Genomic DNA, 24995 nt, shown 5'->3' with positions numbered 1-24995 from the left:
GCTCTCTCAGCTGCCTTGTCCTTTCCAGTCCTCCCACCCCTCTGAAAACATTTTTTTCCCATTCCACGTAGAGACCTCCCTCCTTAAAATTCTGTGCATCTCTGTCTCAGTACTAACGCCAATATTAAGCCATAAAAAGTAATATGTTATGACACCATAAAATGCAGCGTAATTGCTACGAAACCATAAAATGTAATGTAGTTGGCTCAGTGGCTATTTTACATATATATATATATATATATATATATATATATATATATATATATATATATATATATATATATATATATGCTGTAACGGCTTCAGAGTGGAATGGAGCATGCGGGGCAAAGCGAAGCAGTGATCAGCAGGGAAAATCTTTGAGAGATTCAAATCTTTAAGCAACAGAATAGCCTTTCATCTTTCCTGCAGTTCCAGGAAGTGGCAATTCTTGTTCCGCTCTCCCAGACAGCATAGAACCTAGAGTCATAGGGCAGGAAGGACCTTAGAGATCTTCTAGCCCAGCGGTTTTCAACCTTTTCTTCACCACGGACCGCCTTTCAATCCATTTTTGTGGCCACGGTCCTCCAAGACTCGAGATTTAAATCGTAACATTTCTTCAAGCCTTCGCAGACCCCCCCTCTGATGACATCATGGGGTCCGTGGACCCCAGGTTGAGAGCCGTGGTTCAAGTCCAACTCTCTACCCAGAGTAGGACACCTTGCACCGTTCTGGACAAATGGCTGTCCGGTTTCTTTTTGAAAGCATCCAGTGATGGAGCACCCACAACTTCCGAAGGCAAGCCGTTCCACTGGTTTATTGTTCTCATTGTCAGGAAATACCACCTGTAGTTCTAGGTTGGGTCTCTCCTTGATGATTGTCCGCCTATTACTTCCTGTCCTGTCCTCAGGTGCTCTGGAGAACCCCCTCTTCTCTGTGACAGCCCCTCAAATACACAGGGTAACTAGGTAATGTCATCAGTGCTAGAAGAGAGTGGGCTTTGCAGAGGAGGAGGAAAGGGACTGGTGGGTCTTTGGGGGAGGCACCTGATTCAGGAGGTCCATTTCTTTGTGGTCACTGCTCTCGAATTCCCTCACGTTCCTATCTTGGGCTCCATATAGCAGGTGACGCCAAAGAACGTGGAGATCGGAGCCATCAGGAGACACGTTTTGCCAAATGTGCCTTCGTTGCTTAGTTAGAACAAGTTTGCTTTGGAGACCTGTGGGATGTAATCCTCTCTGTCCCCACCCTAACTCGAGGCTGTAAGAGAGACTTTGTTTGAAAAGGCCTGCTTAACCCCGCAGGATGACGTTGTTGGCAAGCCACCTGTTTCATAAAGAATGGAAGGCCACCCAAATCCTGTGAGTCAGCTAAGCCACCCAGCTAGAGATGCCCCAGTTTGCTGGTCCATGGGGCGAATACAAGAGCATCATTCCATCCGTTGCTTGCAGAAGTGAAAGAGCTCAAACCCCGGTCACACGCGTTGGGTGCCACCAAGCTGCCTTCCTTAAGAAGCTCGGAGACCCCATTTATTAGATCTTTCCAATTTTGCCCTCTGATCCAAAGATGAGTTAAGAATAATCCCTTTCTTTCTTTTTATCCAAGCGGTATTGAGCTTTTAATCCTCAGATTAAAAAAAATCAGAATCTAGATGGAATATGCTACCGGATTGTGGCTAATGAATCTCGTTGTGTAATCGTGGTCTTCAGATCCGGACCTGGGATCAGTATACAGGGAGCCTTTTGACTTATGGCTATTCCTTGAGCAACTGTTCGACAAAGATACAACAGTCCTCAAAAACAGTAACTTAGGACCAGTCCCTACACTTATGACAATTACAGCGTCCTTCAGTCACGTGATCAAAATTCAGACACAAAGCAACCGGCATGGATTTAGGACACGTGCAATCTCCCAGGATCACGTGATCACCATTTGTAACCCTCCCCAATGGATTCCAAGAAACAAAGTCAATGAGGGATGAAGCTGGATTCATTTAACACCTGCAGATTTGGTTAATGAAAATGATTCAATTGATGATCGTGACAAGAAAGGTTGTAAAATTTGGCTATAAGCTTTATAAGAGCTATCATCCATCCATCCATCCATAAATCCATCCATCCTGTTGCTCCATCCATCCATCCATCCATCCATCCATCATCTTTTGCTCCATCCATCTATCCATCCATCCATCATCTGTTGTTCCATCCATCATTCCATCCATCTGTTGCTCCCTCCCTCCGTCTGTCTATTCCTCAATCACCTTTTAGAGAAGATAAAGCTTTCTCTTGTTGAAGAATAATTTCGGTTCTCCATGTGTGGCACCCCCTGTAGGTTCTCTAGAACTTCCATGTCAGTCAGAGGTGGTCCTCCTGAGGTCCTTGATTACTGTGATTCAATGATGCAAAGAACAATGCAGAAGTTGGGACCGTAAGATGTTTCTGTTGCCTCTTCATTGCTTTTTATACTTTCAGCTCTTGATAGATACTAACCAGGTTCTTCAGCTCAGGAACAACCCTAAAGTTAACTTCATCTCATTTTAGAAGAAACTCTAAAACACAGGTGTGCTTGTGGTGTGGGACACTCTGCCAAGGAAGGGAATACAAAACACGGAAACTACGTATTCCTATTGGCATAAATACCTCACATATGTTTATTAAGGACAATTGGTTGCTACATTGGATACAGTATACAGAAAATAAAAATAAAAATACATCAGGTAAGACCTCCATGAAATTGGCGAGCAGAACTGGATGTCATGTTGCAAGGAGCTTTTATGTAAGAAGGACAAGGCGGTTGCAGCACTGTTACATTTGCAATTTTTGGATCCGATGAGTTTTAAGCATTGCCTGCCCTGATGCCAGATCAGCCCTTGAGGGTGAAAGAGACTATTTTATAACGAAGACACAAGTCAGCTAGAAAAGAATAAAGTGTGCTGAGAACCTCATTTTTTTAAAAAAAAAATCTACAGCACATTATAAATCAGTGCTCTGGACATCTGTAAACTTGAATGGATGATAGCAACTCAGATAAACTGCTTTAGTGCAATATCAGTAGTAGGACTTTAAGCACTTAGGTGAGGCTTCAGCAGCCCATGGTGTAGAACAGGGGTGTCCAACCTGGTGAGGGTCATGTAGCCGTGAAGAATTGTCCCATTCCATCCAACCGTGGCCACTTTTAAGACTTGTGGGCTTCAATTCCCAGAATTCTCTGTCTGGGGAATTCTGGGAGTTTAAGTCCACAAGTCTTAAAAGTGGCCACGGTTGGAGAGCCCTGGTGTAGAAGTTGGAAAGGAATCACTACAAGTGGTCATTGGGGAAAAAAATTGTGTTATGAATCAGCTTCTACCTAGGAGGTGAGACCTCAACCAGGGGCTGATGATCTTTCTTTGCCTTAACTGCTCCATCTCTCCATTTGAGAAAACCCAAACTTTTCAGGAGACCTTCACAAGATCTCCAGATATCTTGAGACAATCTCTTAGCATGTTTGGGCAAAAAGGACTTCCTTGTTTCAAAGGCTGGGATCTTTAGACGATGAGATGGTGAAGCAAGCCACGAAGGGGCTTAGATCAGAATGATGGCTGTGGGAACTTTGGGCATTTCTGAACATGGATTCAGTGAAGACTAGATGGTGAACAAGTCCTTAAATACTTCTCAGCAGGACCAAAGATTGTTGTAACTCCCTCATGCAATGAAGAAGTCCTGGCTTGCAAAGTCGTGGAGGCTAGCCTGTTCATTTCCCACCATGCCCCAATGCAATGCTGACACCGGGCTTGGTGGGAAATGTAGAGAACAGTGCCACTAAGTTTACACAGCAGCAACTTCCTCTTGAAGTCACATTGCCAAGGGTTTCCTCTCTTCAGGATTTGTCCCAGCTCTAAATCTTTATCCAGAAAGATCCAAAGAACTTCAACACTTCCTCAAAACCTTTCAGAAGGCATCCCCTGCCCCCAAATGTGGTGGATCTAAGAAGCTTTCTGGGACTGAATCCTTCTGACTCAACATCACTCCTGTTTGAGAGAGGGCATCGCTGATGTGTATAATTTTATACCACCAATTTGAAAGCCTCAAAGACCAGGTTAACATTACCCATCTTCCCCTCAACCCCAAGTGTAATGTGGGAGCTCCAGAAGTCCACTCAAGAGTAGGGTTGACCAGGACATCTACAAGGAAGAAGGCTTTGAATGAAGGCAGCTGATGGAAGGGACCTTGTGTGGGAGAGAGAGCCTGGGGCAGGGCCTCCTTCAAGCACAGGTGGCTTCTTGGCTGTCCAAAGGAATCTCGTTGCCATAGCTGCCCTCCCCGTACTGACAATATGGAGGTATCTGTGGAGCTTCAATGATCAGCAGCCCTTCGGGGGACAAGGAGGCGAAGACCGTGGTGGGGTCCACTTCCACGGGAAGTCTGAGGAGCACAAGGAGGGGGAAAAAAGTTACACAGAAGACCTTCCAAGTCTCAAACAAGGCTTCTTTCTGCTTTCTCTTTGACAAAGATAGAAATAACAATAGAATTTGGATTCATACAGATAGTACTCGACTTATAAAGGTTGGTTCAGTGACTGTCTGAGGTTACAACAGCCCTGCAAAAAGGGACTTAGGACCGTTTTTTTCACACTTACGACTGTTGTGGCATCCCCAGGGTCATGTGATCAAAATTCAGACACTTGGCAACCGACTCATATTTACAACGGTTGCAGCATCCCGGGGTCACGCGATCCCCTTTTGCGACCTTCTGACAAGCAAAGTCAATGGGGAAGCCAGATCCCCTTAACAACCGTGTTACTAACTTAACAACTGCAGCGATTCACAACAACTGTGGCAAGGAAAGATCGTAAAAGTGGGGGGGAAAGTCACTTAACAACTGTCTCACAATTTTTGGGCTCAGCTGGGGTGGCAACTCAAGGACTACCTGTAATGTTGAGTTTTCATAGCCGTCATATCTTCAGTAATCACGTTTATAATTTAAAAAAAAGGAAAGGAAAGGAAAAACATAGCGGCAAATAATTATTTTATATTCCCAGGAACTATACCGTACTTCAGGAGGATAATCTGAAGCTTATTTTCCTTAGGACTAAATCTCATGGGATTCGGTAGCATTTATTCCAGATAAAGAGGTCGCCGTCACACGGGATGTGAACAAAAGACAATTCCTGTGTCTGTGCTTTTGATTGGATTTGTGTGACTTCACCCTCTGACACACAACAGAGAATGCCTCCAATGATAAACCGTGAAGAGCTAAGAGCGTGGATAAGGTCACCGAGTGTGCTGGCTTTCTGGAACAGGTTAAAACACCAAGTCCCTGTGAACTTTGTTTAATGTATTTTGTGAATCCAGCCTTGTGTTAATCTTCAAAGAACCAGAATGGAAACTGCATGAAATCTTTGGGGAACCGATTTCTTATCTACAGCTTCATTCTTTCTAATGATTAATGAGGTTTTAACAGGCACCGGGACCTTGCCTGATCTTCTCTGGCCTTGGAAGCTAAACAGGATGGGCTTGTTAGTACTTTGATAGGGCATCCTCAGGGGATCTAGGGGTTATAGCTACACCGCGATGTGGAAAGAAACATCCGTGGAAAAAAAGGGATATTGCCAAGGACATGTTTGGGCCACAGAAGTCACCAAAAGCTGAGTTTGACCGGAAGAAGCCTTTCTGTACAAAATGAATCATGAAAAATCCTTGATAAAAAAAAACAACCACTTTCTTTAGCTTTAAAGCAGGGACAATTTTAAGACTTGTGGACTTCAAGTCCCAGAAGGAGTTGAAGTCCACAGGTATTCAAGTTGCCAAGATTGGGCACCTTGCTTTAAAGCTTAATTAAGGAAGATTACAAAAGAAAAGTTTCTTTTGCTGTTTGTTTTTCTTCCAACCTCCTAACGTTGTAGCTCATACTTTGGGTTAACTCTGAGTAAAATCCTTGGCAAACAGGTTTGGCCAGATGCCTTTTCAGTTTAATGCATCCAAGTAAACACCAGCATGGGGGTAAGAATATATTGCCCTAATAAGGAGTTCTTAATGAAACTCGGGATTCCACACCTATGCTGGCTTAGCTCTTTATAACCCTTTGCATGTTGTTCTACTTCAAGTTACAGCTTGAGCTAACAATGTTGTGTGTCCTTTGTGGACACGCAACCCTCATTCCCGTAGGCACAACGTTCCCTGGAATTCTCTCCTACTGTCAGAGAAATTCAAATTCAGATTCAGGAGATTAGAAGAACAGATTTTGTCAAGAGATTCTCTGGGTTGAGTTCACACCACCTACCCACCACAACCTTGAGCCGACAAGAGAAAAACAGTGTTCACACACCAGGTGATAGACAAAACAAGTCAACGGTACAATGGCTTAATGTGATAGGTCATACTACTTGTTAAGGTGACGGTTGAGCTACCCAGCCAAACTTTAGCCTAATCTGGATAAACCATGGTGTAAGCTTAGTAACACTTTCAATGGTTACTTCCTTAAAGTTTTCTGGTTGCGTCCACTTTTTTTCATTTTTGTATTTTGTTCAGCCTGTAATCCAAGAGAGATCCAGAGTCCTGATTCTCTGTCCCCAAAGTCAGGTCCTATCCAAATAACCCTTCCAGCATTGAACAGTCCTTGATTTATGACTACAATTAGGACCAGAATCACAGAGTTGGAAGGGACCTTGGAGGTCTTCCAGTCCAACCCCTTGCTCAGGCAGGAAATACCATTCCAGACAAATAACTGTCCGGTCTCTTCTTGAAAACCTCCAGCGTTGGAGCACCCACAACTTCTGGAGGCAAGTTGTTCCACTGATTAATTGTTCTAATTGTCAGGAAATTTCTCCTTGGTTCTAGGTTGCTTCTCTCCTTGATGAGTTTCCATCCGTTGCTTCTTGTCCTGCCTTCAGGTGCTTTGGAGAATAGCTTGACTCCCTCTTCTTTGGGGCAGCCCCTCAAATATTGGAAGACTGCTATCAGCTCACCCCTAGTCCTTCTCTTCGTTAGGCTATCCCTATCTACTTCCCTCAATCATTCGTCAGATGACTTAATAGAAATATATTAGGGGCTGACAGCATGTGGTCCAGTGTTCCTCATCCTTATATTTCTGCTGGATCCCACGATGGTTAGCGTTGCCCTCCAACACACTTGGAAAACAAAGCTTCATCTGAACTGTGACCCCGTTCCCCCCTCCCCATCGGTCCCCCAGTTTGGGAGGAGAGAGAAAATTCTGGAGGGACTTCCAAAGCTTAAGAGTAAACAAGCATCTGGAAGCCCCATTTAGGCAAGGATGCAAAATAAATCACTAAAGCATGTTGGTGAGTCACCCATTCTCCGGTGACTCGGCAGCTGAGCCCGTCCCAGCTCACCCATCAGCCTTCCAAAATCCCCTTTTCCTTTCCTATAAAACCCACAAGCAGCGTAAGCTTCAAACATATTATGCATATTTTTTTTGAGCCCAGCCCTAGCCTGTACAGAGAGGTCTATCAAATAAATTTTGCAGAACAAAGCAGATACGAAGGGCCAACTGTTTAAAATTAAGCAGTGTGTTCTTTTGTTTTCTCCTATCGTTTTTCCCCCCCCCCCACACTCCCCTCCCTCTTTTAATATCAGAATTTGGGCAATGTCTGGCTTTGTAAAATACAGGCGGTGTTGATTTTCTGAAGTTACAACAGCACTGAAAGAAGTGACTTGGGACCGTTTTTCACACTTACGACCGTTGCGGGTATCCCCACGGTCACATGATCAAAATTCGGACGCTTGGCAACTGGTTCATATTTACGACCATAGCGAAATTTATGGACTTTGACAAGGGCTTGTGACAAGGATGGGCGGGGGGGGGGGAAGGAAAGCTTGCATTTTGAATACGTTCTTTTGCTAGAACGTCAGCACGTGTTAACTCAGCGAGTAGCTGGGACATACCCAGTCCATGAATTAACTCCAGGGGTAGCTGGGACATACCCAGATGGAAAAATGCAAGCCGAAAGAAAGGATCCCATTTCTCGGAAGGGCTGACAAACGGTTGGGAGTGTGCAACTTTCAGGCTGAAAGATTAGGAGAGGATGCGACCTATTTTTGACTTTGGCATTTGAGGATTAAACTTGATCTTTGGATCAGGTTTCAACGGGGGTGGGGATTCTGGGAGTTGAAGTCCACGCACCTCACGGTCACGGGTGACACACATCACTCTGACTGAATATGCTAAAAGAGGTTTTTTTTGTCCCCCCCCCCCACTTTTATCACCCATGACTGAACACAGAGCTGCTGGAAAGACGTGGTGCTAATTTTCAGAAACGCTTACTGGATTTTCTTGGTGAAATTCTTGGAAACAATGCCTCCTTCTGCTTGTTGTTCTTCATGTTTACCTGCCAAAATAAATAAATAAACAAAAATAAATAAACAAGTGAATAAATAAATAAATAAACTCAGGTTCCCCCCCCCAACCCCCGGGCCAGGTAGCAATCTTCCCTCCAAAACCACTTAAATTGTCCAATGCCTTATTTTAAGTTGTGTTTTTTTTAGTTGGGTAATCATGTTCAAGAGTTAGACAGACTTCCCCCAAGTTGACAGCTGAACCCAGAGCTGGTTAACCCTGGTTTACTAGAGTTATTTAGCAATGAAGTTCACTGGGTGTCCTCCAGCATCTCACCAGTCTAGTCCTCAGTGAGGCTCCTTGGCTAAAAAAAAAGTTTCCTTATCAACAAGGAGAAATGTAGCTTACAGAAGGAAAACTGGGCTATCCAAAGAAGCGATAGCTTTATTTTATTTATTACATTTTAACTTTGCATTTTTATTTTTATTTTTATTTTTTAAAAAAGCCTATTAGGATGCTAATTTTCTGGGCATAAAAAATATATTTTTTTTCCCAAGGAAGCATAACAGATTGTGAATTTTACTCTGCAGGCAACTGAGATAGCTGCTTCTATTTTACGAAATCCCCGTCTTTCAAAGAAATCTTATTTCAACTGAAATTTGATGCCATGAAAGAAAAATAAGAGTTATAAAATACTGTATGTTGCACTGGGGGGCTCTATTACTAATGGCTGATAATGGGGTAACGTTTGGTGTTCTCAACCTGGCTCCTGTTTTAAGGGATTGTAGCGTTAAAAGGCAGCATTTTTTAAAAAATTCCATTAAAATAAATTTTAAATGCCAATGTTTCAGAATCCTGCAGATGGGCTGTCCTTCCCGCTTAGGATTGTGTTTTAATGAAAATTTGGGCTGCAACATTTCATTAGAAATGCTCACTGCGGCCAGCACTAAAGTTCCGCCTGGTTTTATGTATTTTAAACTGGAGCATTTATTTGTACCTCCAGAAAGGGGAGGAAGGGAAGGAGAGGAAGGAGGAGGAGAAGGAAAAGGAGAAGGAGAGGAAGGAGGAGGAGGAGAAACAGAAAGAAAGGAGAAGGGAGACAAGTAGAAGACAGAGAAGAAGCAGTAGATAGGGAAAGAGGAGGAGGGAGGAGGGAGGAAGCAGAAGGAGCAAAAGAAGAAACAGGGAGACAGAAGGAAGGAGAGGAAGAGGAGGAAACAGGAAAAGGAAAGGAGGAGAAGATAAAAAAAGAGAGGGGAGACAGAAGGAGGAGGAGTTAGGAGGAGGAGGAGAAGGAAATAGGAAAAGAGGAGAAGGGGGAAAGGATAGCAACGTTAGCAAGAAGAAGGAAGACAGAAGGAGGACAAGTAGGAGGAGGAGGAAGGAGGGGAAGGGGAAGGAGGAGGAGGAAGAGGAGGAGGAGGAGAAGAAGAGGAGGAGGAGGAGGAGGAGGAGGAGGAGGAGAAAGGAAAAAGAAGAAGGAAGAAGAAGGAAGACAGAAGGAGGATAAGTAGTAGGAGGAGGAAGGAGAAGGGGAAGGAGGAGGAGGAGGACAAGTAGTAGTAGGAAGAGGAGGAGGAGGAGGAGGAGGAGAAGAAGAAGAAGAAGAAGAAGAAGAAGAAGAGGAGGAGGAGGAGGAAGAGGAGGAGGAGAAGAAGAAGAAGAAGAGGAGGAGGAGGAGAAGGAGAAGAAGGAGAAGAAGAAGAAGAAGAAGAAGAAGAAGAAGAAGAAGAAGAAGAAGAAGAAGAGGAGGAGGAGGAAGAGGAGGAGGAGAAGAAGAAGAAGAAGAGGAGGAGGAGGAGAAGGAGAAGAAGGAGAAGAAGAAGAAGAAGAGGAGGAGGAGGAGGAGGAGAAGGAGAAGAAGAGGAGGAGGAGGAGAAGAAGAAGAAGAAGAGGAGGAGGAGGAGAAGAAGAAGAAGAGGAGGAGGAGGAGGAGGAGGAGAAGATGGAGAAGAAGAGGAGGAGGAGGAGGAGAAGAAGAAGAAGAAGATGATGATGATAATGATTGAAGTGATAACCTATCTCCCTCTTCTTCCTGGTCAGTTCTACCCCACAATGGTGGCTAAAAACTGGCCCCGTCCCTGTGCAGGCTGAGATTCCAGGAACAGCTGCAGTCTGAGGTAGCACTCTAAACACCCAGAAATTGGGCACCGAATGGCATTCACTGGCAAGAGCTGGGCTGCTGGCAAGTGGCCAGGCTCTATTTTCTTCCCTGCCAGCTTCTTTCTGGGCATGACGCAGAGGAACGAGAGGCAAACAGAAAGAAAGTAAAAGCTGGCTTTTTCCAGATATGCCTTTGCATTTGTAGGTTGAAGCCCTTCCCAAAAGTCTCTAGGAGGAGAAATACAATAAACATAAGCCACCTTGTAGTGGGGGGGGGGGACGGGCGGCACAAACATACAAAACATAAGTGCCAAAGATCAAAATTTTGATCACGTGACCATGGGCACGCTGTGACGGTCGCAAGTGTGAAAAACAGTCACCGGTCGCATTTTGGGGCGCTGTTGTAACTTCCAACGGTCGCTAACTGAACGGTTATAAGCCGAGGACTCTCTGCCGTTCTCTCCCTATCAGACGTTCCCCAACTGGAGCTGGGTTATCCGAAGCTTGGATGACGTCACCTGAAATTTTTGGCTGCCACCAAATTGTAGTGTAGAAGGTGGCAGAAGGGAGAAACTATAAGCATGAATGGAAACCCAGCCTAATAATTTTGCTGGACGTGCCTTCTAATTGACTCTTAATTTGATCGTTCAATTCAGCTTGATGGGGCTCGGAAGGATCAATTCCGATCCGACAGCTAAATTCCATTCAGGAAGTCAACGGGATCTCTGCATTGCCGAACGGACAGCCCCTAACATTAATCGCATTTAAATTTCACGTCAACTAATTAGGCAGCCGAACGTCGGTTTTAATTAATTCGTACAGTAAATATCCATAAAGCATAACCCGTGTAAACAAAAGCTCTTTTGCGTGTCTTGCTATTTTTTTTTTTAAAGGGAGAAAAAAGTTCAAGAAAGATTAATCTAGAAAGAAAGACAAAGGGGGCCAATGGATTGAGTTGGCCAAAAATCATGCGTGGTAAGAGAAGGGATCCATTTTACAGATGGGAAAACCGAGACTGAGGGAAAACAAACAATTGTGGATGTTGAACGGCACTTTGCGTGCAAAATATCACCCGTGTTGAATAGATGAAATGCATGCCTACCCCTACAGAGAGAGATAAAATTAAGAAGACGAAAAAGAAAAAAAAGTAGTATCTTTGGATTATTTTTCTTAGAGAAGAATATTTGGCTCAGATTTATTCCAATACCCAACCATAATCTTTCTGGACAAAAGAGTTACTTAACCAGAAAGACCACACATGTTGTCTAACCACACTAATACCGGATTAGACAGTGAAAGGACAAAGTTGGGTCTTGTCAGCAAAGTTTTAGAAACTTAACCACACGGCTGATTGCGCATAATCACGTGCCGAAACTCCTGCAAAGTTTGTTGGTTTTTAATCCCCTGCTCGAAAATTGGCAGTTCTTAAAAGGAAGAGGCTCAAACAAACGTCAAGTTTCTTTTAAAGTGACTTGGGGTTTGCTCAAACTTTACTGACCGTGGGTTTTCTTTTTAAAAATAGACAAGTGGGGGAGGGGGGGCGTCCTTTTCCATGCCATGGCATAGGAAGAAACACATTCCGGATCCTTCTCGTTTCTCATGATTTTTCCATTGTTTAAAACAACCCATTTGTGACTTGCAAACAACCCATTTGTGACTTGCAAATGAAGGTATGAGGAGAGAGATGTTGCTATTCTCCTGCACCAGGGTGGATCCTAGGAGAGGGTCAAAAAAAGTCAGAATGGCAGTTGTAACCGTGCCAGTCAAAACCTCTCCCCCCTCTTTTTTTTTTAATATTCGTTAGAACACTATTATTGCATCCAGATGAACCAACAAATCCGTAATCTGTTTTGGGAGGCTTTCAAGATTCTGTTATTCTCTGTGATTTATTAACTAAAGTAAAATTGTCTGGGTTTAGATAAATACACTAAGCTATATTAATCGTGGTCAACACTGTGCCTGTGTTCTCACAACCCCCGAGACTTGGATTGTGCAAAATTTCTCACTCGTTTAGCATGTTGCAGCAATTGGAATTACTAAAATTGTTTATAGTTGTGAGGAAATGTTATATATTTGTCTGTTTTTACTATATTCATAATCTCAATTTCTCTCTCTCTCTCTCTCTCTCTCTCTCTCTCTCTCTCTCTCTCTCTCTCTCTCTCTCTCTCTCTCTCTCTCTCTCTCTCTCTCTCTCTCTCTCTCTCTCTCTCTCTCTCTCTCTCTCTTCCGGACTAGGAGCAAGATTCTAATCCTGATTTAGATAAGGAATTCCTGGGAACTTTGCGCCATTCGCTCTCTCTCAGCCAAAAACCAGATTGATGTAGTGGGCAAACAGCCAGAAGACTCCAGTTGAAATCTCCAGTCAGCTATGGACACCAACTTCCTGCTTTACCAGGGGGTTGGACTAGAAGACCTCAAAAGGTTCCTTTCAACCCTATGTTCTACATCAGGGCTGTCCAACCTTGGCCACTTTAAGACCTGTGGACTTCAATTCCCAGAATTCCCCAGCCTGCCATGCAAATCCAGGCTGGCTGGGGAACCTCTGGGAGTTGAAGTCCCCAAGACTTGAAGATGGCCAAGTCTTAAAAATGGACCCTTTCTTCTACGTTCCAACCATCTCTTTCTCTCAGCCTAATCTCCCTCAAGGGTTTGTCATTGTGACCCTAGGGGAGGAAGAACACAACCTCCCTTGAGCTCCTGAACAAAAAGCACACACACACACACCCCAAAAAACTCCAACCTCACACACAAACCGAGAAAGACGCAACCCACAAAACCGTTTCTTACCTGACACTTCCACGTAACCATCCTTGGTCTTGACCGAGAGCTCTTCAGGTTTAAAACTCTGGACGTTGACGCAGACTTTCCAGGGCTCTCCTGAGAAGGTCGGTGGGTTGGATCCAAAGGGATCCCCTTCAGGGTGAGCCCCAAAGCGAGAGCCGTACCCCGGAGGGGAGAATCCACTGCTCCGGACCATCCCTGACCTCAGTGGACTTGTCCAGCCTGCGGTCAGGGGCGAGCGGGCCCAGTCCGGCCAGTTGGCAGTCAGATCACCGGGAAAAGGAGACATGTTAAAGTCATCGTCCAGAAGCCGCGAGGACAAACTGGATTCCCTGAAGGGATCTCTGAGATTCCGATGCCGGCCAGGGTAGCATGAAAAAGGGATCTGGTTCTCAGCCATTCTGGGAGAGAGAGAGTCACCCGGAGAAAGGAAAAAGCAGAATCAAAACAAAGAAGAGAGAAAGTTTTCCAATAGAAAGAAAGAAAAGGAGAAAAAAAAATCTGAATTCCACAATCTTGTCCCTAGCACAACTTTCCTCTCCTGCTTCTACAGGGCGAAAGTAAAACGGTTTGTCACCTTCTTGCCAATCAGAATTTTTTTTAAAAAAAACCCAAACCCTAAATTTCTTTCTTTCTTTCAGAAGTTCTCGGTTAAGTCCAACTGGAGACAACCCACTAAAGTTCAGAACTGAAGAAGCGAAACGTCTTCAAGGAAAAACCCAGTCCAATCACCTTTTCAAAAAAAAAAGGGGGGCCCCCCAAAAAAGCACCTTTGGGACTCCTTGGCCTTCAGAATCCGCCTGGCACTGCTTCAAACCCTCCCCCCCAAATGAAGAAAAACCAGGCTGCCCTTTTGCTCCAGATTTAAACCGCTCCGGTGCCAGACAGAAGCTTAAATAAACTGCCTTGTACCAGCCGAGAAACTTCTATAAACTTCCAAAATGCGACTGCCCCCTATTTATCTGCAAGGCTCCAGAGCTAGGGGGGGGGGCGGGCGGTGTGGATTGGCAAAAGAGGAGGTGGGTGTCGCAATTCCTCCCTGCCGGCGGCCGTATTTTTGGAGATTGTGAAGCAGGCTGACCTCATCCCGAAGGGACGGCTTTGCTAAATGGAATGCCAAGTTTAGACGGGCTTGGCTCTCGTTTTCATCCCTCCCTCTTTCCCTCCTTCCCTCCCTCCCTCCCTCTTTTTTTTTTCTTTTCTTTTGGCAGTGTGATCTTAGCAAGCAGCCTATTATTAGCTTAGGGTGTCAGGCCTGCCTCTTTGTGCTGGATTTTTCTCTAACCCTTAGACTTTGCCTAGAGAGAGAGAGAGAGAGAGAGAGAGAGAGAGAGAGATGGAGAGATGGAGAGAGAGAGAGAGAGAGAGAGAGAGAGAGAGAGAGAGAGAGAGAGAGAGAGAGAGAGAGAGAGAGAAGGACAGACAGAGTGACAGAGACAGACAAATGGAAAGACAGAGAGGGAAAGAGACAGGGAGATGAAGAGACAGAGACAGAGAAACAGAGACAGGGAGATGGAGAGAGAGAGAGAGAGAGAGAGAGAGACAGAGAGAGAGAGACAGAGAGAGAAGGACAGACAGAGTGACAGAGACAGACAAATGGAAAGACAGAGAGGGAAAGAGACAGGGAGATGAAGAGACAGAGACAGAGAAACAGAGACAGGGAGATGGAGAGAGAGAGAGAGAGAGAGAGAGAGAGAGAGAGAGAGAGAGAGAGAGAGAGAGAGAGAGAGAGAGAAAACACACACACACACCCTCCTCTTTAATCCAGAGGTCCCCAACTTTTGGGGCACCAGGGACCGGTTCAGTGGAGAGAGGTTTTTCCACGGAACAGAGGGTGTGTGGTTTTGTGTGCTGCCTGCATCCCACGGATGGGGCTTTGCTTGTTTGTGCAGACCGGTTGCTGGCGTGCCACGGCCTGGTGCTGATCCACGGACCGGGGATTGGGGACCCCTGCTTTAATCCCCCAAACAGAAGCCGCAAAATTCTCTTTCTGAAAATCAGGGGGTTTGGTCTAGCCGTGGAGTGCCGATTGCATTGCGTAAGAAGTGCGTTTGAATCCAGCACTGACGGAGCATCCTAAATCAAGCTAAGTCTCCCCCACCCCCAAAAATGCTGGGGAATTTCTGAAAGCTTGGTATTCAGACAAAACAGCCATCAATAAACACATTGAGATGAACCACATTTACACACCACTCAAAAGAGGCAATAAAGAAGACCAGGACACATGGTTTCCAGCAGCAAAACCCCAGATAACCGGGGATTAACCCCAGACAAACAATCAAGCAGAAAGTAATATCCTAATCAAGGAACCAACAAACCACATCCCCACCAACTTTATATACAGTGAGGTACTGTATATAAAGAGAGAGAAAACCCCACATTCACCAGCACTCATATAATGTTACCTAGTTGGGTAATGAAACATCTGCAAGAAAACAATCAAGCTCAGAGAGCACCAAAACCCCCCAAGTTAGTCTTATGGATAATTCCTAATTTGGGCTCCTTCCACGAGTTTGCACCACAATTCCCAGAATTCCCCAGCCAGCATAGCTGTTGCTAAGCATTCTGGAGATTGAAATCCCTGCATCTGGCTAAACTGAGAAAGAGTGACTTCAGGTGTGGAATAAGATCTGGATTAAGCTCCATTCTTAAGAATCTGACTTCGCTCCTCTATTTTAGGACTGTCTATCACCAGACGGCCTCAAAAGGATCTTGACGCTGCCCCTCCTTAATTTTCCAGTCAGCATCAGTCAGAAACGATCTCGAGTGGCTGGCCGTGGCTGTCTGGGTGTGCAAGCTAGGAAATAAAGTCAGAGAATGTATTCAGAGCAGAAACAGACCATAAAGGCAAAAAACAGATAAACCACGCCGATGTCTGAAGGATCCTTTGCTTTTCTGGATATTTGCGCGAATTGATTTTTTGCAAAGTACTTCTGTTAAGTGGAGCAGTGCAGCTGATTTTGTTTTGTTTTTTTTGCAAATCTGCCAGATTGCATCCTCTGAAATGGATTCCGCTTTGTTTTTTTTTTTTTGAAAAAAGACCATCTCATCAAAAGGAAGATGCAAAGGGCAGATGTCCTTTTAATCTCTGCTTAAAGATAACGCCCAGAAAGGACCGTGGTCATCGTATGTGCGGGAACAGAAACGCAGCGTGGTACAGCACGGGAACCCTCGACTCACAACAGTTCGTTTAGTGACTGTTCAAAGTTATGACAATATTGAAAAAAGCGTGACCGTTTTTTTTTCCACCCTTACAACCATTGCAGCATCGCCCACTCCCCAGGGTCAAGTGGTCAAAATTGGGACGCTTGGCGACTGATTGCAACGGTCATAAAGATGAACCGAGTGGAACGGCTTTTGCCTCCAGACGTTGTGGGGGCTCCAACACCGGAGATTTTTTTTTCTTCCTGAAATGGTATAATAAGGTTTCTTGGTTGAGCAGCGGGTTGGGCTAGAAGACCTCCAGGGTCCTGTCCAGCTCTGTGATTCTGTGAAGGAGGAGACCGTGGGCCCTCCAGAGGCTGAAAATCTTATCCTGCAAGGATCTTCCTCAATCTGTTTATTTGCAAATCAGCCGAAACATTGCAAAACACAAGAACCGCCCAGAAGCTGCATCAAAGCTGATCTGGATCAACCGCTCAGGACGTTCCATGGATTAAAAAGCTCCCTGGGGGGGGGGCAAAGCCATCCATTCTCATTCCCCCATTAGGAGGGGCCTCAACTCTGCACCCAAGGGCATTTCGCTGGCAAACTTTGGGAAAAAGTGGAGTCCGTCCATAAACCCACCAAAGGCTTTGCTCTACATCTGATGGAGGAGATAAAGAGAAGCTGGAATGCTGTTGCCGAGCCAATCAATTCCGCTGAAAAAGCTTTAAGCACCGCTCTGTCTTTGCGGTAGGTAGGGCATTAAATTCACCCACGATCACAAAGGAGATAACTACTCTTCGGAGAGCGTCACCTCCCAGTTCTACTGAAGACTGGAAAACACGGTTCTCAAGTTGTGAGAATGCAATCCCAGGGATTCAAAAGAAGTCCTTGGTTCGGAAGCCATCTGGAACGGGAGAAACTGCATGCAGTCCTCAACTTACAAACAGTTCATGGAGTGACCGTTCGCAGTTAACAACGGCACTGAGGGGAAAAAAAGGGACTTATGGCTGTTTTTCAGACGACCCACGGTCACGGGATCCGAATTCGGACGCTTGGGCAACTGACTCATTTTTTTGTGACGGTCGCAGCGTCCCAAAGTCACGTGATCCCCTTTGGCGACCTTCTGACAAGGAAAATCAATGGGGATGTTCAATTCCATCCTAAATTGGGGGGTTTACCTGCTGCCTCCCCCCCTCCCATGGCACTTCAAGACAAGTAATAATAATAATAATAAAGTTGGAAGGGACCTTGGAGGTCATCTAGTCCAACCCCCTGCTCAGGCAGGAAACCCTATCCCATTTCAGACCAATGGCTGTCCAGTCTCTTCTTAAAAACCTCCAGTGTTGGAGCATTCACCACCTCTGGAGGCAGGTTGTTCCACTGGTTAATTGTTCTAACTGTCAGGAAGTTTCTCCTTAGTTCTAGGTTGCTTCTCTCCTTGACTAGTTTCCATCCGTTGCTTCTTGTCCTGCTTTCAGGTGCTTTGGAAAATAGCTTGACTCCCTCTTCTTTGGGGCAGCCCCTGAGATATTGGAACACTGCTATCATGTCACCCCTCACCCTTCTCTTCATTAAACTACACATACCCAATTCCAGCAACCGTTCCCTATAAGTTTTAGCCTCCAGCCCTCTAATCATCTTTGTTGCTCTTCTCTGTACCCTTTCTAGAGTCTTGACATCTTTTTTACATCGTGGTGACCAAAACTGGATGCAGTATTCCAGGTGTGGCCTTACCAAGGCATTGTAAAGTGGTATTAGTACTTCACGTGATCTTGATTCTATCCCTCTGTTAATGCAGCCTAGCACTGTGTTGGCTTTTTTGGCAGCTGCAGCACACGGCTGGCTCATATTGAAGTGATTGTCTACTAAGACTCCGAGATCCCTCTCACAGTTACTACTATTGAGCAAGGTACGGGTTTGTTTCAGAAGCGGGTTTGTTTCAGAAGTGCAAGAGAGATGGTACCTTGCTCAATAGTAGTAACTGTGAGAGGGATCTCGGAGTCTTAGTAGACAATCACTTCAATATTGCAGCAGTCTTGGTTTCATTTGTGAGGAGATGCTTAGGAAGTAGAGGCGGGGGAGTTTCTATGAGAATTATGAACCTGACAAAAAGGACTGGCCAACCAGATATTAATTATTGTGTACGTGGGAAACAGATGAGCATGCACGCAATTTGCTAAGAGCACAGGGGTGTGAACTCTTTGAAGGAATTGATTGATTGATTGATTGATTTTTAAGCAACAAGATGCACAGACAAGAAGAAACACTGGTTGGAACCTAGCCTTAAATCCCGTGCTAGACCAAAAAAAAAAAGTCTTAAAAGGCATCAAGACTGCTTCTCACGTTGTGCTATGTTCCTGGTCATTCTGGAACCTCATTCGCTCTTTCCGCCGTGACCTGAAGACTTGGTTGTTTGAACAGGCCGGCCTGGACTAAGGGTTTGAGTTTATTTTAACTATTGATTGTTAGGGCTAATTGATTTAATTTTCTTTTTTAACTTTTGTATGTTGCATTTTATTGCCCTGTACACCGCCCTGAGTCCTTTGGGAGAAGGGCGGTATAGAAATTTAATAAAACAAATAAATAAATAAATTCAGAGCTAGTAGCCATTGTTTTCCCTAGTCAATCAAAATTCCATTTTTGGAGAGCTATGATCACCCTGGAAAGGATTGTAAAGAATTCCAGGAGAGGCCTTGCCCAGACTTAGATTGACCCACGTTCTGAATTTCCTAACCAAAGGCCAAGAACTACAGAGCAACACAATTTGGGGAGGTCCTGGGAGGTCATCTATTCCAACCCCCTGCTCGAGCAGTAGGCCTTATGCCATTCCCAACAAATGCCTGTCCAATCTCTTCTTGTAAACCTCCATTGATGGATCCACCCACAACTTTGGAAGGCAAGCTGTTCCAGTAATCGTTCTTTCGGACCCTCTGCTTTCCTTTGGTCGCATCCCAAAGCGTGCACAGCCGTACGTATTTTTGAGGACTGATGCTTTGTTTGCGCAGATGTTCCACTGAGCGGCAATGAGGCACACTCCTGGAATTAACTGAGGGGATGATTTTCTCAGAAGGCAAGTCAACGTTAGAGAAAGGGAACGAAAAATACGCTTGCGTTGACAATCCTGTTTGAATTGGGAGGGGCAGGCTAGAGAGCGGAGACAAGAGCCTTTGAACGTCCCTAAACAATGGGTGTAAACATCAGGATTACATTTGGCTTCTGACGTCTCCCGTCTGCCTCTCTCGCAAGCCAACAGTATCTAGTCTGAATGTGCCTTTTTTTACAATTCAAGTGGAGCCTTCGTCTAGCAGAAATCCATTAATTAAATTAAGTCAATTAAAAAGCGCCCATTACGTTTTGTTTTTCAAGTAATGTCTCCGCTGAGTTCAGCCCAGACATGGATTGGTTCCATAAAGCCGTGGGCACATTGCAAAATTATATATGTTTATAAAACAACCTCTTCCATCAAATTCAGCTTCACCCAAAGAAATGGGACGGCATCTATGTAGGCAAACCTCTCCCCACCCACCCCCAATCCTTGGTTAAAAATGTGCTTGGTCATTCAAGATTGGCTCATTCTGGTCCTAAATAGCAAAATTTGCCCAGTTTGGCAAAGAATTGCAAATAAGCATTTTTTTTAAAAAAGAGGTCTCTTCTTAACATTTGTCTGAAATAGAATAGAGTAGAGTTGGAAGAGATTTTGGTGGTCTTCTAATCCAGCCCCCTGTTCAATCAGGGGAATGTTATAGGGTTTCCTGCCTGGGCAGGGGGTTGGACTAGAGGACCTCTAAGGTCCCTTCCAGCCCAACGATGCTATGATTCTAATGTGAACAAAAAAAATAGGGGTAAGTTAGGCGGATAAATAATGTTCCAACTATTGCTGGAAAACTGCCGGGCTAACTGGATTAACAGAGGGTGGAAAGAAACAGAAAATTCCAGCATTTTCCAGAATGTCATTATTTGTATGACCTGATTTAATCGTTGCTAAGAGCCAGTTTGATGTAGCTCTGGTGAAGACACCAGGCTAGAAACTAGGAGTCCGGCGTTCTAGTCCCAGCTTAGGCACCAACCCACCTCGGGCCAGTCACTCTTTCTCAGCCCTCGGAAGGAGGCAATGGCAAACCACGTCTGAAATCTTGCCAAGAAAACTGCGGGGACTAATCCAGGTTGAACCCTGAAGTCAACTTGGGCTTAAATCGGATGCCAAAAAAAATATATATTATTAATCATTAGCTTCTGTGATAAAATCAATAATGGATCCTCTGTGTTTCTTCTTTTTCTTCCTGCACGCCTTCCCTTGGATATAAAGTCAGCTTTTTAATATTCTTTTCCTCAATGCAGAGGGAGCAAAATTCAACTTGAACTATCCCTGACTTTCCAAAGGTCAATGAAACCACCAGTCTTATAACTCCTTCCACCTTTGCTTCTCAGTAATTAAAGGGCAGCGTACTACAAAATCAACACAATACCACGATCCCTGCCTTTGAAAACAGGAACATGGATGTCCTAGTTTTGGTCAAGGAAGAGTCGGAATGTTCCTGTGGAAGGCCAGATTTCAAGAACTTCCTTTTGAGTGTGTGTGTGTGTGTGTGTGTGTGTGCGTGTGTGTGTGTTAGCATTTTATTATTTCATTATTTTTGTTTCCATTATTTTTATTTCTTTGATACGGTGTTTTTATACCTGGGTAAGCCGCCTCGCGTTGCTAGGTGTGAGTAGGCAGCGATGCGATTTTTCTAAAATCATAAAATGAAATGATGAAATAATAAATCGTAAAACACAACAAAATAACAAAGTCGTAACATAAAATAAGATATATGAAATAAAATGTTAAAACATAAAAAATGAAATGAAATAAAATAAAATTAAAAAATAAAATAAAATAAAATAATAATAATAATATAATAAATATAATAATATAATAATATAATATAATATAATAATATAATATAATATAATATAATATAATATAATATAATATAATATAATATAATATAATATAATATAATATAATATAATATAATATAATATAATATAATATAATAATATAATATAATATAATATAATATAATATAATATAATATAATATAATATAATATAATAATATAATATAATATAATATAATATAATATAATATAATATAATAATATAATATAATAATATAATATAATATAATATAATATAATATAATATAATATAATATAATATAATATAATATAATATAATATAATATAATATAATATAATAATATAATATAATATAATAATAAAATAAAATAATTATAATATAATATAATATAAAATAAAATAAAATAAAATAAAACAAAACAAAATAAAATAAAATAAAATAAAATATAAAATAAAAACGGTGTGGAGAACCTGGGATCAAACTTCTCCGGATTGAAGTCCTCCTTGGATATAGGTAATCCTTGATTTACAACAGCTCATTTAGTGACTTTTCAAAGTTACAATGGCACTGAAAAAAGGTAACTTAGGATCGTTTTTCACACTTAAGGACCCTTGCAGCATCCCCGTGGTCAGGGGATCAAAATTCAGACGCTTGGCAACCGACTCGTATTTATGACGGTCGCAGCATCCCGGGAGGGTGACTCACGTGATCCCCCTTTGCGATCTTTTTCACAAAGCAACGTCAACTAACTTACAACTAACTTACTAACAACTGCAATGATTCACTTAAGGTCTCACTTAGCAACATAACATTGGGGCTCAACTGTAGCCGTAAGTCGAGGATTACTCGTAGAGCGTCCTTTCCCTCCAAATTAAAAAAAACCAACGTAGAGCAGAGCTGCATATTTTAACGCTGTATACACACACCTGTTCAACCTGCTTAATTTTGGTGTTTTTTTTTCAGTTCATCCCAGGTCAACCAGGTGCCGTCCTTGAAACCTAAAGATTGCAAAGGTATATATATTTTTTTCTCCTACTCTTTGTGGCTTTGGAAATGCCCACCGCGTTGAATCGTTGAAAACCCAAACGCCAGGCAGGGGCGGTTTGATAAGAATTTAGGCTCCCGCGTTGCTCCGCATCTCAGGTTGCGTCCAAAGTGCATTTAAATGGCTCAACCATTATCTCTGCCTGGCACAACCGCACTCACACCCGCCACTTTGGCAGGGAGAGCCGAAAAAGCTGGTTCTGCTCGTTCATCTTTCTCACCAGGAGAGTCTGCTCAACGGGTGGCAGCCCGTAGAGGCCACGCAATTTCCCTCTGGCCAGAAAGCCAGAATAAAGGCGGTTTGTTTCAAAATCATTCCAAAACGAGCTGGTTTGGGAGGGGCGCCGTTACCCAGATATGGGGACGGAAGGCCCCCACCGTCCCCGAATTCCTGACTTAACATGGTCATTGCCGAAGGTGAGGTGGGTGGGTGGGGACTTAAAATCTGGAGATGTTGGAGAAGGGATTGCACTTAAATTGCAAAAGAAAAAAAAATTGAATCGCAGGTGGTCCCCGTCTTACGACCACAACTGAGCCTCAATTTCCATTGCTAAGCCAGACAGTTGTCCTCACAATTAATCCCCCTTAGTTCCAGGTTGCTGGCGCTTTGGAGAATAGCTTGACTCCCTCTTCTTTGGGGGCAGCCCCTGAGATACTGGAAGGCTGCTTTCCTGTCCCCCCACCACCACCATATCCTTCTCTTCATTAAATTAGACATCCCCAATCCCAGCAACTGTTCTCTATATGTTTTCTCCTCCAGGCCCCTTGATCATCTTTGTCGCTCTTCGAGGTGTTAAAAACAAAAGCAGGAAGTAAAAAGAATCATGAAAACCTTAAAAGGATGAGCCAGCTGGCTTAGCATTAAGCCATGCAGTTTGTAGTCCGAAGGACTCAATGCTGAGTCACAGAAGTCCATCTTTCAGGACATTACCCTAGACCTGAGGCACAACACAGGCCATTGCTGATCTTGGCCCCTTTTGCAGAAAAGCCCCTTTGGTTTGGTCCTCAAAGGCAGACGGGAGCCCCCGCTCATTCCTTAGGGCGCCCGCACTCCTTGCCAAAGTAAACTCGATTCTCTAGGGGGTGAAATAAGCCTTTCGCCCGCCAGCGAAGCCCAAGCCCAAGCAGAAGAACACGAGAGTGGAAAGGAGCCTTGGAGGTCTTCTAGTCCAACCCCCTGCTCAAGCAGCAGACTTGATACCATTTCAGACAAGTGGCTGTTCCGGCTCCTTGCTTCCGTCTAGGAATGCAAAGTGCAAAGGGGCTGTCACAAACTAAGTTAAGCTCTAACCAAACTAAGTTAAGCTCTAACCATTACCACCAGCAGCAGCAGCAGCCTGGCTGCAGAGCAGAGCCTGCTCATTCCCCAAGCCCCATATCCCTCCACCCCCATATCCCTCACCTTCTGGGGTGCAAGGTCGCCGTCCCTTACCCACGGTGTCCAACAGCCAAGGAGCTCCGGGGAAAGATGACGAAGGGTTTCACACAGTTCTTCGGAAGGGCAGTTCAAGCACGGAGTCAGACAAGCCGGGCAGAGAAAGAGAGTTGAAGAGAACGACTCCTGTTTGCAGCAGTTTCTCTGGGAAGGCAGCCGCTGCCAGTAACGTCCTCTGCGGACAAGGGTGGAGCTGGGCTCCGGGCCAGTTTACCGCCTCGAGGACTTGGCTTTCTTGCAACTGAAAATGGCCTGGCTACAAGCCAGTTTATGGGACAGGCTAACAAGGCTGCCGTTCCTCCACAGCTGATGAGTCTAAGAAGTCTCACCCAGCCCATAACCTGCTTCCTTTGCAGGGGCAGCTGATAGCAATAGACTCCAGAAGAAGAAGAAAGAGAGAGAGAGAGAGAGAGAGAGAGAGAGAGAGAGAGAGAGAGAGAGAGAGAGAGAGAGAGAGAGAGAAGGAGAGAGAGAGAGAAGGAGAGAGAGAGAGAAGGAGAGAGAGAGAGAAAGAGAGGAGAGAGAGAGAAAGAGAGAGGAGAGAGAGAAAGAGAGAGGAGAGAGAGAAGGAAAGAGAGGAGAGAGAGAGAGGAGAGAGAGAGTAAGAGAGAGAAGGAGAGAGAGAGAGAAGGAGAAGGAGAGAGAGAGAGGAGAGAGAAGGAGAGAGAGAAGGAGAGAGAGAGAGAAAGAGGAGAGAGAGAGGAGAGAGAGAGAGAAAGAGGAGAGAGAGAAGGAAAGAGAGGAGAGAGAGAGAGAGAAAGAGAGAGAGAGAGAAGGAGAAGGAGAGAGAGAGAGAAAGAGAGAGAAGGAGAGAAAGAGAGAGAAGGAGAGAGAGAGAGAAGAGCAAAATGGAGGGGTGTTGTCCGTCTGCCTGCCTGCCTCTCTTCTCGTTTAATGCCAGGCTGTTTTCCTTCAGAGGTGTGTCTCTAAAGGAGAATATTTGGAGCTCAGGGTTCAAATGAGGGGTTCTCTTGAGTTGGGTTGCATTCTTGCAGATGTTTCGTTACCCAACCTAGGCCACATTATCAGTGTTAGAAGGGAGTGGAGGAGGAGAAGAAAGGGGGAGGAGAAGGAGGAGGACTGTAGGGCCCTGGGTGGTCTCTTTTGAGTTTGGTTCCTTTCACCAAGAAAGCACTTTGGTGCTTCCAACACTAAAGTATTAATATAAATCAAAATCAATGGCTTATACGTCTTCAGAGTTTTCCTTTCTTCCTCCCTCCCTCCCTCCCTATTTTTCCTTCCTTCCTTCCTTCCTTCCTTCCTTCCTTCCTTCCTTCCTTCCTTCCTTCCTTCCTTCCTTCCTTCCTTCCTTCCTTCCTTCCTTCCTTCCTTCC

General features: G+C 44.3%; 1 protein-coding gene across 2 annotated transcripts; it reads right to left on the bottom strand.

Moving 5' to 3' along the window:
- Positions 1 to 2605: 2605 nt before the first annotated feature.
- On the bottom strand, positions 2606 to 23848 carry HSPB8 (heat shock protein family B (small) member 8). 2 transcript variants are annotated; one of them, XM_081339381.1, is made up of 4 exons: positions 23629 to 23848; positions 13140 to 13534; positions 8238 to 8301; positions 2606 to 4379 (listed from the first exon to the last, which is right to left on the bottom strand). In XM_081339381.1, exons 2-4 carry the CDS (start codon positions 13531 to 13533, stop codon positions 4220 to 4222), a joined length of 618 nt encoding a protein of 205 aa, XP_081195507.1. In that variant the 5' UTR covers position 13534; positions 23629 to 23848; the 3' UTR covers positions 2606 to 4219. The 2 variants fall into 2 exon arrangements, with proteins under 2 accessions (XP_081195507.1, XP_081195508.1); XM_081339382.1 differs by having other exon boundaries at positions 23659 to 23749.
- Between the last annotated feature and the right edge of the window lie 1147 nt (positions 23849 to 24995).

Source organism: Vipera berus, assembly GCF_964194415.1.
Source record: "Vipera berus genome assembly, chromosome: 14".
NCBI lineage: Eukaryota > Metazoa > Chordata > Lepidosauria > Squamata > Viperidae > Vipera > Vipera berus.
Note: the sequence above shows the minus strand (reverse complement) of the source record. Positions and strands in the feature narration are given on the sequence as shown.